This window comes from Simochromis diagramma, unplaced genomic scaffold, assembly GCF_900408965.1.
Source record: "Simochromis diagramma unplaced genomic scaffold, fSimDia1.1 OVJJ01000216.1, whole genome shotgun sequence".
Classification (NCBI taxonomy): Eukaryota; Metazoa; Chordata; class Actinopteri; order Cichliformes; family Cichlidae; genus Simochromis; species Simochromis diagramma.
In genome coordinates, this window is record NW_024386883.1 from 5,553,351 (window position 1) to 5,570,521 (window position 17,171).

At 41.2% G+C, this 17,171-nt stretch overlaps 2 protein-coding genes across 6 annotated transcripts in view; both read right to left on the reverse strand.

The window, feature by feature from the left end:
* The window catches only part of dclk1a (doublecortin-like kinase 1a), a 45,621-nt gene extending 38,575 nt beyond the window's left edge, over window positions 1–7,046 (reverse strand). The window contains exons 1-3 of one of the 2 annotated variants that reach the window (XM_040033270.1): window positions 6,745–7,034; window positions 5,776–6,171; window positions 4,414–4,763 (exon numbers count right to left, since the gene is read on the reverse strand). In XM_040033270.1, the coding sequence (XP_039889204.1) occupies window positions 4,414–4,763; window positions 5,776–6,136 (711 nt within the window). In that variant the 5' untranslated portion in view covers window positions 6,137–6,171; window positions 6,745–7,034. Of the gene's footprint in view, window positions 1–4,413; window positions 4,764–5,775; window positions 6,172–6,744 lie in introns of both variants that reach the window. The other variant, XM_040033272.1, reaches the window with a different exon arrangement.
* A 4,320-nt stretch (window positions 7,047–11,366) lies between these two features.
* Window positions 11,367–16,892, reverse strand: ccdc169 (coiled-coil domain containing 169). 4 transcript variants are annotated; one of them, XM_040033284.1, is made up of 9 exons: window positions 16,557–16,892; window positions 16,376–16,458; window positions 15,988–16,098; window positions 15,532–15,572; window positions 14,342–14,440; window positions 13,863–13,916; window positions 13,694–13,722; window positions 13,066–13,142; window positions 12,565–12,682 (listed from the first exon to the last, which is right to left on the reverse strand). In XM_040033284.1, the coding sequence occupies exons 1-8, from the start codon at window positions 16,631–16,633 to the stop codon at window positions 13,067–13,069; spliced, it is 570 nt and encodes a 189-aa protein (XP_039889218.1). In that variant the 5' UTR covers window positions 16,634–16,892; the 3' UTR covers window positions 12,565–12,682; window position 13,066. The 4 variants fall into 4 exon arrangements, 3 of the variants coding, with proteins under 3 accessions (XP_039889215.1, XP_039889217.1, XP_039889218.1); XM_040033281.1 differs by lacking the exon at window positions 13,694–13,722 and having other exon boundaries at window positions 11,367–12,682; XR_005696007.1 differs by having other exon boundaries at window positions 12,635–12,682; window positions 13,066–13,722.
* Window positions 16,893–17,171: the final 279 nt, after the last annotated feature.

Here is a 17,171-nt window from a genome sequence, read left to right on the forward strand (position 1 = left end):
GCAGCCTCTTGGATTTGGGGATGCATGTCGAGTGTGCTAATTAAATGAAGACTAGACAGCCATGAAAAAAAGAAAACAGTGGAAGGCTGCCAGCAAAGTGACAGACATACTGAGAAAAGTTAGGAGAGAGGACATATAAGACCAGAGGACGTAAAGATGTGGGGACTGAAAACTGGGTGATGAGGATGAATAATATATGAAGATGCAAATAGAACAGATGCAGTCATGGGTGGAGAGAAAATTTTAAAGAGGGCGTGGTGGAGAAAAAGGAGGTTGCAGAGGAAACAGAAGATGACGATAAAAGGATATAAGAGATTCTTTTGCCTTGCCAACAAGCAGAAGGACAAGCCAACAATGCAGTTAAAGAAGCGAGAGCTGCACTGCAGATAGTGAACAAGTAGTTCATCACTCCTACAAGTAACCTCTACCTCACCTTAAGAGACGTTATTATGTTGTTTTTTAATACCAAATGTAAAAGAGGGTTGACATAAGAATATAATGGAAAAGGAGATGAACAGTGCATAACCTCTTTAAATTAAATCAAATTAAATGGCAGCAAACAGCAACTTACATGTAACAGTGTTGTGTTTTTTTTCTATAATTTAGCATAATTTCATCATTGAAGGGACGAACAAGTAGACACGCTGATGCCATTAACCCTACAGCAACATGGCCACCATGGCATTAAACTTAATGATATGATATGATGCTTTAGGAGAAGCGTGGACTCAAGTAATGTTCCACCTTGTTCAGTTTAGAGAACAAAAATAGCATATCAGCCTATGCTGCTTAATTTACCAATGATTTCAAATATTTCATGTTTTTTTTTTTTGTCTTCTAACTTTATGGAAGTTAATTGACTGTTTGCCAGCTCCTCTTCTTTAGCATTTTTTTCTCTTTGTTTTGCATATTTTTTCCATTTTAAAACCTTTTCTGTAAACATTTATACCACTTTGGCTAAGTGTCCCCTTTTTTATGCGTGTTTTAGCTTTAGCATTAGCATTAGCGCTTAATGTGAGAATGCTACTATTTCCCTGTGCTCAACCCCCTGAGGTACAAACTGCAGGGTCTGAGTAATGAGACTCTGAATAATAGAATGCAACCGACCTTAGAAATGAGTAATCAGCATCAAGTGCCTGCAGTTAATGGCCAGTGATGCATGAGCAGAAATCTAGATGAATCCATTCAAAAAAGGGTGTGTGTCACTATCCATGCTAAGTGGCCTCAGCAGGCTCAAGGCTGGCAGCTGGGGTCCTACATAATGTGTGTGTGTGTGTGTGTGTGTGTGTGTGTGTGTGTGTGTGTGTGTGTGTGTGTGTGTGTGTGTGTAAACACAGCTCAAAAGTATTAATAGGCCAGCCGTGTCTGTGTCCTAAGCCACTTATGGCTCGTCTCTGTTCTCCTAAGACCAACCAAGCTACACAATCCCACCGTGCTATGATATCACATCAGGTTCGCTGGTTCCTAAGCAACTAGATCAAATCTTCATAGAAACTGGCAGGGTTAAGAGTTTGCTGAGAAATAGGAGATTTGTGGTAACCCCAAAGGCGAAAGGATGGAGCTAAAAATAACAGCTATCAGATACTAAGAGACCAGCATGTTAGCATCAATGTAGCAGTATAGTGGGGGTCGGAACTTGATCTAGATTCTTGCATTACAGTCGGAAATATGATATCCAAATGGACACGGTGGAATGAGCTCGCGGAGAGAGTTCAGAACTTATCCAATCTCCATCGCATGCATTATTGCATACATGCATTACTGTAGATAAACATGTAGGTATGCAGCATTTAGAACATCCTAATGCTTTATTATTACTGACTAAAATGTACTGGCGGCACTAAGTGCAGAAATGTGTTACTTAATGCCTGTTCAAACTAAGAATCAGATCTAATTTATAGCTGTATTATATGTAGTATGTATTTCTTAATCGGGGTATGTTATTATAAGACTGTTTGAGATTACATAACATACTAACATAACAAGCACTGCAGAAATATCCCAGCGTTTCCCAAAGACCGTTGCTTTCATTTCACCCAAAAGACCTGAAACACTGCACACAGTCAGGTACAGATTCATACATGCACCTGAACCTGCATATAGAAATGAACAGGTGTAACCAAATGACTGACAGCTAAACACATTCCCTCAGCAGCATCTATATGCATGTTTTTCCTTGAACTGAACTTCTGAAGATCGTTTTTCGTGTACACGTAAACCCTTCCGCACTGACTCTGTCCTCATTACAGGGGTTAATGAAGGAAAGAAGCCCAAGCTCTGGTTTTCACAAGCTCTCTCTCTCTCTCTCTCTCTCTAGGCTCTGCAGCTCTGTTGGGACTCGACGCTACTGCCAGCAAGGCCCAGAAACCTACTTCTGCTGTAGGCTCAATGACTGACGCGGCTCAGCTGACGGCAGCAGGCCACACAGGCAAAACCATGCAAGGACGCGAGCATGCACCTGCGCGCACACTCTACTTAAACCTTAAAGTCCCTTTATCCTTACACACACTCAGGAAATTACCTTTGGCACACTTCTGATATGTCAAAAGGTACATTAGGTAACCCCTGCCATTATTTATCCAAAATGTTACTCCTATGCTTATTCAGACATAATAGTTCATTCATTGGTACTTAAAAAAAACATGCTGAGGTTAAATTTCTTTAATGAGTTCCCCTTTTTGTAGCCACGCAAAAATGTTCTGAACCCTTTTGCTCGCTGCTTATTCACCATTAATTCCCACCTTACAAGTTGAATCCCACATTCTCCCCTTTTTCTCCTCTCTTAATAACATAATCGCAAACTCTCCCACAGGCATTAACCGACACCTACGTACAAAATCAGACATAAAAATGCGAAGGAGCTGGATCTGCACTCAGCCCAGCCCAGCTAATTTGGCAGTGTGCGTGTTACCATGCCTACAGGCCCGATCAATACTTTAACTAAAAATAGCATAGCCGTAATACGCTTACTTCAAATTGCAGAAGGCTGAACGTGGTAGGAGCAGAATTTATTCTGTAATTTCCAACATAAGTGTAACCAGTGGCAGAGGAAGTGGGCACTGGGCAAAAGTGTGAGTTTAATCCCCGACAGGAGGTTTCTTAAGGCGATCCTAGGATTTTATTGGCTGGGCCTGCGTTCAAACAGCAGGTCACTTCCTGCTGGGTTAGCGGTAGATCATTAAATAGACAGTGTGGCTTCAGAAATGGGATCATAAACCAGTGCGAACACATGCAGATCAATGTTTAGAGTTGGGATAGATGCTAGCGCAGTGTATCAAAATGCCTATTAAGCATGAAAATACCACAAGGCAAAGAGACGAGTTGTTAAGACGAGTCAAACAGCGCCCTATTAGGAGATAGCTGTATGACACGAAGTAGCCAGACACCCTTTACATCCAGTACAATCTGTTTAACTGATGCTCCTGCTGGCGGTGCATTCAATAACTTACGACATGACCTAGAGAGAGGCAGAGAGCACGGACAGATGCACAGACAGAAACGATGATGATGATGATGTGGGCTGGCGTGAGGGATGGAGTTGGGGACGTGAAAGCAAACAGGAAGAGACTGGAGAGTTAAAGCATGTCAGAAGTATAAGCTAAAACCTGACACGCTGGCAGAGACGGCCTCTTTCTCTCTGCACCGTCCTCTTGTTGACACACAGGTGTGAGAAAGAGCACTTGATCTCACACGGCTGCCACGCAGGTCAAGTCCAGTGCTGTTTCCACTCAGACATAAAGAGAGGAATATGTGTGATCCACGTACACACACTACGTCTGCGTACACAACTGGTTTAAACCCTGTTCTTTTTATAGTGTCTGCCTCCCACCCACTGAGAGAGGAAGCGGGTTAGGTGGGTGGACTATCAAGGGGGGGTATGACTCTGATTTCTGGCACACATCGCTGCAGCGTGGGTGAGAACTCAGACTCCATTCATAGATTTCTTTTTTTTTTTACCTTCATTTGACCTCTTTCAGTCTCTGTGCCGCTCTTTCCCTACACAGCTCCGGCTGTGAATGGGGACAAAAATGTTCATCATTCATAAAAGGCTCAGGATCATGTTCATTAAATATTTACACCCTTTTTTTGATTCCTTTACCAGACCATAGATCTTCAGTTCCCTTCTCCAATCCAGTCTAAAACAGCCATATAATATCTCCCTCTTTTTCTGAGTGTGTCTCTCAGTGGAGACACTCATCATGTGTGACACATCTCCCACTGGCTCCATTGTGAGATTTAGTTCGAATTTAATACAGGCTAACAGCCAATGTCATCCACAATAAAACCAATTCAAAGCCACGTCTAATGTTCTTTGATACCATGCAAACACTAACAGGCTGCTTTTCTTCTGCAAGCGCAATTCTATTTACTCCATACAACTACAAATCAGTGAACTGTGTAAGGAATTCTCACCCGTTTGCCATCCACCGTGTAGATCTTCTTCACCACTCCAGAGTTGAGCTTTATGGCGTCTGTGATGTCGGTAAGGACCTGTTCATAGGAATGGGCTGTTTTCTTGTTCAGAAGAATCCTCACTGCTTTCCGGGGCTTCACTCCGCTCCGCACCACCGTCACGAGCTTCGGACGGATGAAGTCCTTGCTTTCGCGACCCTCTGAGGCGGTGGTCTTGGTGCTGCCCAGAGACGGAAGCCCGCGGGACGATGCTGCCGCAGCCTTGACATTCACTGACCAGTTGGGGTTCACGTTCTTTGCGTAATCCAACTTTTTGTAAGCTTCGGTCGAACTGCAAACATAGCTTTCACCTGTTGGGATGGGGGGTTGGAAAAAAGAGAGGGTATCAAAGATGGATTATTTAGAAAACAGCCAAACAAAAGAGATAATCTTTAGGCTTCTTTTGGCAAAAGAAATAGATTATAAAGAGTAAAAACTATATATTTGGGTGAGAATCTAAAGGTAAACTCTACTGAAGGGGTGAACACCATTCTTTAAAAAAATATACACTCTTATTTGTTCTGCTATATTCAGATCTGTGCATATAAAGGATATGATTAACATTGGTTTCAGATCCCTCAAACCATTCAGTGACCCCTGGTGCCCTTTAAATCCTGGAGGAGGCCACTCCCGTCACAATAGAGATGTTTCATCACTGGACGAATGCGATTACTCAGATCAGCTTTGTATTGATCTGAAGCGACCTTTCCATCTCAGGCGATAATTATGCCAGAGTCAGTGGACCCTATCAATTTTGAGGTCAAAGGTTGTTTTTATTTCTTTACTGTTTGCACATAATCAACAGTCCATATCATCTAAACCTGCTGCCAACAGCTTAGAGCTCTTCCTCTTTCACCCCTCCTGACCTAATGATATTGGCTTGTAACTTTTAGAGAGTAAAACAGACCAAGATAACCTGAGCTGACACACCGGATATCTGGACCGCCATCTGGCCATCAAATGAGTTGCATAATCTTAAAGCAGTCATCTACAGTGTGCTCACTGGGTTAGGCTTTTTTATGTGAAGAAATGCCCCCTAAAAGTATCATGTACAGGCTGTTTCAAATTATCTATCATTGGGGCTTCTTACTTTACATTTACAGTCTTGTTAGTGACCTTACTCTATGCAGCAGGAGGGGGAGCAAGGGAAGATCACATAACACCTCAGCTCACAGGTCAGGGAGTGTTTACTCTTTTAGAGAGTAGAAGAGAGGCATCCTATTATGTTAGATAACCACAAACATGTTGATAAGGTCATAGATGAGAGGAAGTGTGTCTCAGTGCTTTGAATTGTCGCAGATATACATATGTATTTATACTGACCTTCTACTAGCTGTTCAATATTGGTGATTTTCTTTGACCCATCCAGGGTGTATATGGTCCGGACGCCCTGAGGCAGGTTGACATTGTCGGATAGGGAACGGGTCAGGTCCGCCAGCAGGGCGTCAAAGGTCCGGAACCTGTCAGCAGAAATGGCGTACACAATCCCATTGAAGTACCGGTCTCCATTGCGGTAGAAGCGGACTTTCTTGGCTCTTTTCTCCGCACTCAGTGTCTTCAGGGTCCGGGTCCGGTACAGACTGCAGTGGGCGCTGTGTGTGGGACTCAGCACACCGTTCATCTTCGCACTAGAGCGGCTGTGCCTCTGACCTTTGTCCCGCTCGTCAAAATGCTCCATCTCCATTTCGCTACCGAGGCTCACAAGTACGGCAGTACTGTCTGGGAAACAACAAAGAGGAGGGGAGGTGAGGGAGAAGATAAAGTTTGAACTACCGAATAACAAACGAAAAGGAGGTGCCGAAAATGAATATCCGACCCAGGAGAGGTTCGGAAGGCTGATATAACAGCCAGCCGGTATCCGTCGCTGGCGCACTGTCTCAAAATACCCCACTAATGACAGATTAAGTGCTCTTAAGCCGAGCAGTGGACAGTGCGCTTCTTGACGACCCACGCTGTGTGTGACAGTGCGCCCGAGCTACTGTGACGTGCAGATGGCTGGAGAGCCTCAGTCACGAATCGATAATAACCTATTAATTTGGCCCTATAAATATTCAGAAGAGCCGCAGCTGGACCAACATCCCTCCTGGGCCGGAGTTAAAACACAACATCGCGGTCCCGTTATAGATGCCCATCATTAAAATATGCCAGGTTATATTCTGCAGTCCCAAAAAGACTCGTTAAAAACATATAAAAGTGTGTTTCAAGACTTTGCAGCAAACCACAAATAAAACAGTTAATCACGCTGGTATGAGATGATGATAATAATTTTAAAAAGCAACTGCTCAGGCTTACCTACGCGAGCAATTAACGCTTCTGTGACGGTCACCTCCAGTCTGACTGACGCTTTAATTCCCAGCAGATGTGAGAAAGGAGTTCAGTGCGCTCGTCCCTGACACTGGACGCCGGTGATATGTGATGCTGTCCTGGCTGCAGTGTGTGAGCCCCCCCTGTGCGTCTCTTTGTTGTCCGGTTGATGTGCCCCACCACACCAAACCAGTGAATACGTGCGTGTGTGTGCTTGTGCGCGCGTTGTGAGAAAGCAAGCAGCAGAGGCTGGACTGGAAATGGACTTGGAGGCAGCTGCTTCCCCTCCCATTCTCTTTTCTGTTTTTTTTTTTACACCCACCCTTTCTCTCTCCTCCTCCACGTCACTCTGTCGTGATTTTCATTCGGCGCCCCCACCCCTCATTAGGATGCAACCACACGCTTCCCACCCGTGCTGGGGAGGATGTTGGTCCTGCACCCCCACCCAGCCCCTCAAAAGCACGCGTCAACTGAGGTGGGTGGATGGGGGTGTCAACCCTGCTTTGTGGCATTTTAAATCATCACTGTGGTGCTCAGTAAAGAGAGAAAACACAAATATTTTTCTGTGATTATTTTCCAGTTTAATTCCTTCCTCATATTTCACATAAATCATTATTTATAACTTAACTGATCGTAAATGCAGCATTGTGTTTAACCCACATTTGCACGTGGGTTGTTATGTAATACTTTAACTCTATACACAAACCCACATGCTGGATTTCTTCTACAATGATGTACTGTTGTTGCTGTATGAAGACTTTTTTTTCTTGGGAATTAAATGCATGGATGAGCTCAAAAGAGGTTCAGTTACACTGAATTCATCAATGCAGAGAACTGAGAGATGTAAATGATGCTTCTGTCTCGTTTCTTCCTACGAGCTTTGAAATTTGAGGTTAAGACAGGAACCAGTCTCACAGTGCAGGAAGAGATAAAGACTGCTGACCTACATCATAGACTCCAGAGACTACAAAAATCCCACTCCACCACTCACTAATGAACCACACACATGCATGTGCGTATTATCTAACATTTATATGTGCCAGTGATGATGATAAAAAAAAGAAGAACAAGAAGGTGCCGTCAATTTCTCACATCTTTGCCATTCGTTTATTTTATTTACAGCGTTATGTTTTGATGATGTCACTTTCATCAGTAATAATACAGAGTCTGTCTCTGTGTCTTTGTGTGTGATAATGAAATACCACAGCCTACCATGCTAGCCATGATCATCCCTTTATGACCACAGTGCTCCCATATTCTCATGGCTGCTTCCATCAGAAGATGGGTCCTTCCAGCAGGATAACATACCGTGTCCCAAAGCTCAGATCAACACAAACTGGTGCCTTGAACATGACAATGAGTTCAGTGCACTCAAATGTCCTCCACAGCCACCAGATTTCAGTCCACTAAAGTTCCTTTGGGATGTAGTTTAAGGAGGTTATGATGGATGTGCAACCAATAAATCTGCAGCAACTGTGTGACACTATCCTGTCAATATGGTACAAACTCTCAGAGGAACGTGTCCAGCACCTTGCTGAATTTGCGCCACAACAAAATAAGCATTGCTGAGAGCAATGTGTGTAAATGTGGGTCCAACCCAGTACTTGTACCTGATAAAGTGGCCTGTGAGTGCCCATGAATTCTTTACTGTGTGAGAGTGAAAGACAAATAACTAAGTTTAAAATAAAATAATTAAAAAAAAACACACCCACAATTTTTTTTCTATTTTGGGGACTTGGTGTGCGTCACAAACAGAGAGGAGATGACACTCTCAGACATAATGTGATTTTCAAAAGAGAGTCAGATATGTCAGATTTATAAATTTCCACATTTTTTTCAAATAACAGATGAGAGCGCAGAGAAATGGATTTTGGTGTTGTGGTAGACTTAAAACAAACATATCTGATGTTAGAACTGACAAAATGTGAGGTACACTGTGAAAGCAGCTCTGTATGTCTTAGGATCATACAGTATCTTGCAGTTAGCAAGCAGCATTTCACAGTAATCAAGCATTTCAAACATATATTGCTTCCATCTACATTTGTGTCACCAGTGCCACTGACTAATTACAGACCGGGTGGAACAAAATCAGAATGAAATAGGCTTGGAAATACTGCATCCATACTAATTAGGTAAGTTCTTCATTTCTTCAATTCTTCATAGAGGCCAACTCTTGAAGTGTAGCACAGCATGACTCGTAGCAGATATAAAGAGAAGTGTGTGTGGTTAAGACTTTTAAGCCTCCATGTGGGCATGTATGATTTTATTTGTAAATTATGTATGTAAGTAGACAGTTTTACAATCATAAAAACATATTTTTATGCCAAGCTCCTTTTCTCAGCAATGTGCATAACGGCCACGTTTTCATTCAAATGTTAGAAAAACACAAAAAGGCACGATGTAGAACACTTCTGCAAATACACCTCTGTGAGGTTATGATAAAGAAAGCTGAAGCTCAATTGGATGGATTTATGGACTGATAACTGATATTGAAGTCTCATCTGGAGTAATTAAAACCTGCTTTCAATTTACAACCTGTGATTAATGTATTTTGATGCAATGCTTTCACACTACACAGAAGGGTGTGTGAACACGTGTGCTACCACAAAAGTGTGCGAGCCAAATGAATTAGCATAGTAATGCAGCAGTATTGTGAATCATTGTGTTTTGAGAGTCGCTGTTGTGATTTGTCATTCTCTTTCACCTGTCAGGAGAAGACATTTGGGTAGTTCCTCTGTGGCTGTGTGATTCATCGGCAAGACGCATTGAGTTGTAATAAATAAAAAAAGCTTATACGTGAAATTGAGATGGCAGAAGACTAGAGACTAGTTAGGAGGAGAGAGTGGTACACTCCAAATGTGCTCAGTGTTTCATGAGGTGATGTGAACTGGCTATGTCTAAATGAAGTCATGAATCTAAGATAAACAAGCTGTTGTGGATCACACTTAGAAGCGTACACCAAGTCAGCCATATCAAAAAGTAAATACCAGCTCAATAAACAAATTCCTCCCGTGGAAATTGAAGCATTAGGACTCGAGCTGATCAGGCGATACTTTTCAGAGGATTTACAGGGACAGGACAAAAAAATTTAATTATACAATTTATGCCTATGGCACCATGTTGTTCGCTTTGTGATTTTGTTTTAATTCAGTGTAATTCAGCAAGGCTGAGAAGAACTGAAACCATCCTACACGTTTCACAAATACAACTGAAGCAGTACTCCTGGTGTTTGTTTTTTTTGTTTTTTTTTTCCTATTCACTACTTCATCTCATATCGATAGAGTTTTCTGACACCCACATTTGAAAAGGTGGTCAGTAGGTGGGACATGGGTGACTGTTTGCTCTGTGGAGAAACTACAAACAGCGAGAGCGGTGATGTGGTGCTGCATACGTAATGTGAATCGTAGGAGGTGTTAAAAAAAACTGCAGTGACACAAGAAATGTTCAACTTGGCAGGCTTGTAGCACACTAGACTCAAAGCCTTCAGCTTGTTTCCTGTCCTGAAATAAAGGCCTTAGCCACAAAAGTTTAAAAACCCATATTTGAAACATTTCTCTTTTTAAATAATTCATCTCCTTGTTCAAAGAAACAGGTAAGAAAACACTAAGCCCACACTTTGTTGTGAATGTAGCCTTTTATAGCTTGACATCAGGTTAATACTGTGGTTACCTTATCAAATGGAAAAAAAAATACAAAAATAAAAACACAATACCAACTGCAGCAAATGGACAGAAAAAACGAAATACATTCACATTCATGTTATTAAGTATGCCAGCTGAACTGCTTGTTAACACAAATATTTAATCAGCCAATCACACGAGAGCAATTCAAAGCATTTAGGCATGTGGACATGATCAAATTGATCTGCCAAAGTTCAAATTGAGCATCAGAATGGGGAATGAAGGTGGTTTCAGTGACTTTGAATGTGGCCTGGTTGTTTGTGCCAGAGAGTATTTCAGAAACTGCCGATCTACTGGGACCTTCCCACACAACCATCTTGAGAGTTTACAGAGAATGGTCAGAAAAAGAGAAAATATCCAATGAGTAGCAGTTCTCTGGTTGAAAATGTCTTGTTGATGTCAAAGGTCCGAGGAGAATGGACTTCTTCGAATTGAAGGCAACAGTAACTCAAATAACCAGAAGAGCATCTCTGAACACGCAACACGTTGAACCTTGAAGCAGACGAGCTACTGAAGTAGAATACCGCACCTCAGTATGGTATTACTTGCTATTTTTGGCCAGGATGTGTCCTTCAATACGCATATTAAACAAATATGTAGGACTGCTTCCTTGCATTTGCACAACATCTCTAAAATTAGAAACATCCTGTGTCAGAGTAATGCTGGAAAAACAAATTCTAGACTGGACTACTGTAATTCATTATTATCAGGATGTCCTAAAAACTCCCTAAAAAGCCTTTGGCTAATCTAAAATGCTGCATCAAGAGTCCTGACATGAGAAAGACAGTATTTCTCCCATTTTAGGTCCTCTTAATTGGCTCCATGTTAAATCCAGAATCAAATCTAAAGGTCCATCTCATATCAAAGACCTCATAGTACCATATAGAGCACTCAGACTGCTATCTTAATTGCGGTTCTGATTTTGTTTTGGTGACAGACACCCTCTCTGATTTTAGGATCAGGCCTAAAACTTTCTGAGGTGACCCTGAATCCTCCCACTGCAGCACTGCAATAGGCTTAGGTTGCTGGGGGATTCCCATGATTCACTGAGCAATTCTCATTCATTCACCTGTTCTTGCTCATTATGTGTTTATCCACCACTTTACTTTTAATCATTAGTCATTATTAATATCTGGCTCTTCTCCACACTGTGTCTTTTGTCCTGTCTCCCTCCCCTCACCCCCAACCAGCTGCTGCAGATGGTTGCCCCTCCCTCAAAATTGGTTCTGATGGGGGTTCCTTCTGATTGTTTGGGTTTTCTCTGTATTACTGTGGGCTCTCAACCTTACAATATAAAGTGCCTTGTGATGACTGAGCACTATATAAATAAAATTTAACTGAATTGAAAAAGGGCTCACAAAAACTGGACGACAGAAGATAGGAAAAATGTCGTCTGGCAAGATGAGTCTTGCCGCTGAAACATTTAGCTGGCAGCGTCAGAATTTGGTATAAACAATTTGAAAGCATGGATCCATCATACTTTTTATCAGCAGTTCAGGCTGCTGGAGGTGGTGTAATGGTGTGGGAGATATTTTCTTGGCACACGTTGGGTCAATTAGTATCAGCGCTGTATTGTTTAAACACCACAGCCTGCCTGAGTGTTGTTGCTAATAATCTGTTTATGACCACTGTGTACCCATCTTCTGATGGCTGCTTGCAGCAAGACACTGCATCATGTCACAAAGCTCAAATCACCTCAAATTTTACTCAAATGTCTTCAACAATCACCAAATCTCAATCCAGTACAGCAACTTTGAGTTGTGGTGAAATGGGATATTTAGATCATGGATGTGCAGCCAACAAATGTACAGCCACTGCATGATGCAAAAAGGACCAAAATCTGTGAGGAATTATTCTAGCAGGTTGTTGAATCAATACCATAAAGAATTATGGCAGCTCTTAAAGAAAAAGGAGGTCCAGCTGAGTGCTGGACAGTACAAAGTGTACCTAATTAAGTGGCTGGTTAGTGTAGAAACTGCAGTATTTCAACATAATCAGTCGCAATGTGAACTAAAGCATAACCAAAAGCAACATGACTAAGTTTGGGTTACGGATCGTGCTTCGGGTTGTGCTTAAGCGTGGGTAACCTGCTTTTCCTTTGTAATTTCTTCTCTCCTTTTCTCTCTGCTATTCTTCCATCATCACCTCCTCCTCTTTCTTTCACAAAGGCCTCGCCGCCATCTTCTTCTCCTCCCTCTTTTCCTTTCTTAGAATCAGCCTCTGCCTTCCTGCCAGTCTGCTTCCCTCTAAGCAACAGGAGATGAAAGGGAGAAAAGTACAATTTATATCTACCAAAATTGCTTTGATTAAAACAACAATGTCAGTGGCTTTATATAACAGTCATTATGTCAATAATAGCCTTAGAAAATGTCAGAATCGATTTATTTATTTACAGCATGAATTGTTTGTCAAGCATGAATACACAGTTAAGGAGTCGAGGGAAAACTGATTTCAGTGACACATGTATTGCTTCCTCCCAAATGAATAAGTGAAATCAGAATTAAGCCAAACACCATAAAAATAAAAACCTTTGAGTGAAGCTCATTCTGTATTCATTCTATAAAGCATGTTATTGCGCTGCAGTTTATGTTATTTTGTCCATAATCTGTGGGCCTTGTGCTTCACAGACCTCATTTGTTTGCTCTCTGGTGCCCTCTGTGGCTGTGCAAAGTACTGTCTTCTTTGAGCTTCATGGGTAGATGACAGCTGTAGGAGAAGAGAACCGATTAGTAATTCAAGTCCACTCTAGACCAGGAGTGTCAAACAAAAGGTCCGTGGGCAGGAATTGGCCCAGTAAAGACTCAAATCTGGCTCACTGGAAGGCTTTGAAAAATGTGAAGAAGTGCATAGATTTTGAACTTTTAACTTTATTTTCATCAGTTTTACAGCTGGGCAAGCAATGAGCTACCAGAACCTTTTTCTGTAATTTTACACATTATTATGAAGAAAAACGTAAATGCACCATTAAACTGACATTTTTGTACATTAAAGACATCTCAGTGATTAAATCTTCAGTTAAATGTACTTTTCTGGTCTGGCCCACTTAAGATCAGAGTGTGCTATATGTGGCCCATGATGTAAAATGAGTTTGACATCCCTGCTGTAGACACATGATGTAAAGCTGCAGTAACTGTGACCTATGGTCTCTAAAACACAGTGAACTCAGTTTCACTTCAGCTTGCGCTCTGCAGAAACCTGTTTTGTTGCAACATACAGAGGAAAGTCCTTGACTCCCTTTTTTGCCTGAGCAGACTGACCTGTTATATAACAGGAGAATAAATGAGAGCTGCATGAAAAAAGCAGAAACACAGCATGCAGAGTATGTCATTAGAAGTATAACACTTACTGTAACACTTACCAGAGCATGTGTTTAGCAGTCAAGGATTAGTCGTTAACGGGTATTTGCTTAAGATTGTGACTGCTTACCTTAGCAATTTCTGACAGGTATGCCCGCCTCTCATCATTGGTTTTATGAAAAGCCTGAAATTTGGAAAAAACAGCGAGATATACCGTCACAAATTTGTATTCATGAGCCACGCTTGTTCTATCAGGCAATAATCTATCTGCTCGTGGGTACAATGTGTGTATGTTTGTGTGTGCACTTCTCAAGTCTTCAATGTTAATTAGCAACAGGGATTACTGACTGCACATGCCGTTTGCTAAACCAGCATTCAGCGAATATCTCTCTCTTTGTTGAGCAGAACAATAAACAAAACTAAATCTTTTTCAATCCACTGCTAATGGTGGCTACTCACAAGTAAACTATTTATTACCTGGAAAAAACTAAAGCTGCTTGTCTAAGAAATTAAAAAAAAAAAAAAAAACATAAGTAGAACAGCAGACGTTGTGGCCTCAAACAATCCCTCTCACTGTTCTATGTCAAAAGGGACAGCTAGGAGTCACACCTTTCCTTCTTGTTCAATTTGAAGATGACAATCCATTAGCTGACTCTGGAGGTCAGATTTCTCCCCGGTCAGGAGCTTCAGACGTTGTCTCAGTGTTTCCTGTGCCAAAGCGTTCCCGTTAATTAGAAACAAATCACGACAAAGAGGCCACAGAGTACGAGGGTGTCACGCTGCTGAATTACCAATCAATTTGTTCTTGAATTGCACTGTGCTGCCTCGCGGGATCAAACAATAACAGCATCGTTAATGCAGAAAACACGAGTACAAAAATGGACTGAGCTCATACATATTTTAATAACCATATAAACACATTAGCCCTGTGAAATGGTAAGATTTATAGCCCAGAAAAGACCAGTAAGACCTTTGCAATTTTCTAGGTTTGGAACAGTCTGCTTCTTTTCATTGTGCACCTGAGAGCAGAGTGTTTTAAGGTTGCAATACTTGAAATCTATGAGTACCACTCTCTGAATATCAGTCTGAATCCTCGGATCAGCCAAGTGTTCTTTTCTGCTTGGTTAGATCACATTTCTTTCTTCCTAATCATTAATTGTGTTAGAGTTGTATGCCACTAAGAGGATGCATTTGAGGCACTGAGATCACTAATCAGAAATATTCTTAGCCTCATTCTTTAGAGCTTTAGACATGGTAGCATGCTCTTGTATTGCTTACTTTACCAGAACACTTTCATTTACCTCCATATTAACAGTATCGTGATAACATTCCTCTCACATGCTCACTCTCTCATACGGTCATGCTCAGTTTGTCTAAAGACTTCCAGTATGCAATATTGTTTCCTTGGTTACACTAATAAGCATCTGCTAGCACTGCTCTAAGAAATACACACATATTTAGACTGTATTGTGCAACCTTTGGTGTGCCTTAAAGTATTGTAATTAGTGTGTATTACTCTCCCATGGTTTGTAATCCTGTGATTACAGCGCTGTGATTAAACTCTGGCTGATTCATCCTGCATCAGCAGGAGAATAGAGAGCAGCTGGCCAAACAGTCCTGCCTGTGCTGTCCACTCTCCTTAACCGATTCTGTATCTCTGGCTCTATCTTGTGGCGCGTGCTTCTGTCTTACACTTGCAGCTCCCTCTCGCTTTGTCAAACTGTCCTTGGAAAGAAATATAAAATTTAACAAAACTGATAAAGACAAACCCTCAGTGGAAAATGAACATTTGCACTCACCACTGGCATGTCCTCATACGACCGAATAGAAGCCAGTCGGTCTGCAAAAAAAACAAGAGTATTTGAGTATTATGTGTGCATGCATAATACTGAAAAAAAGAAACTTCTCGAGATGGGTGGAAGTATTCCATCTTGTCTTATTTATTGCACTAAATGGAAAAAAAGAGTTTATTTGAAAAATCATGCATTTTAATCATTTAAAAGATGCAAAAAAATATTTTCCTCCCAAGTTGCCTATTTTACACGAGCATCATCATCACAAATGCTTCATGTATTGGAAATGTTGAGCTCATATATTTAAAAGAGTTTTTGCAGATGACACTACTCTTGATCTGGAGAAAGATAACCACACTATACACAGAGGTATAGTGTGGTTACTTACAAACACTTGTGAAAAAACTGCAACATAATGAATGTGCTTTCACAGTAAAGTTTTTTGAAAGCCTGAGAACTTACCCACAGGGTTTCCTCTTATGTCTTCCAGTCTCTCACGGATGAGTGAGATCTGCCGTTCCAGCTGCCCATTTAGCTCTACCTGTGTCTCATACCTTGTCCTCCACTCATTTCCTGATACATCAGCAGAAACATAGAAAACCATCATAATATAGTCCTTTTGAGGACTGAAGACATTACCGACAACAAAAAGAGAACCATGTCTGACCTTTTTTTTTTTTTCTGGAGGTCCTAATGTAATATCATGTGGTAAACAGTACTCAAGCTAACATACATTTAAACACATACACTCACTAGACAGTTTATTACACCTGTTCAAGCGCTCTTTAGCACGGATATTTAGTCAACCAATTGACCAACCAATTCTACCAGTCACTTTAATTTTGCTTACCTTCCCCATCAACACTGTGCAGTCTTTCTTGGAGTTCACTCATGGTACTCCGCAGATCAGACACTGACTCTTCAAGCATTTCTCTACGACCAAGAACTAAATTATACTATTCTTGCAGTGTGTAAGTTAACATTTATTTAAACAAACAAAAAAGGTCTTTCTGTTGTTATTTCAGACTTACTTCATCCCCCTCTCCTTTTCCAGTTCTACCTGCAGCCGTGCCAACGCGTATTTACAGTCCTCGCTAGCTTTAGCCATGTTTCTGAAAAAAATCTAAGCTTTGTTTGGGTTTCTACGGAAACCGCCGTTTCCGGTGTTGTGCCAAAAAGTGATCGCGTGCCAAAAAATGATATCCAGTGTTTTTTTTGTGTTTTTTATGTGGAATATCTTTACGTATCTTGGTAGAGAGACCTCCGTGAACAGGGTTTACAAAGGGGTTATATATCAAATCTTAAAATTAGATGTTTTTTTAAGTATCTTTATAACTCCCTCTATTGTACTTACATTATAACCAACCCGGTCCATTTTGTCCACTTAAAGTATGTTTACAGAACTATTGTTATATTTGTTGCAACATCTGCTATCCTCTTGGCCAGATTACTCTTAAAAACACATTTTTAATATCAACCAGATTTTTATAACTGGAAAAATTAAGGATATATAGAAGTCACTGCCAAAAACTGACCGCGGCTTCTACCTTGTTACACGAATGTTGTTTGTGGCTCAAGATGACTTGATATCCTCCACGAGGGATGCATGTGACATATGTTTCACATATTATAGACCAACAAGTTAT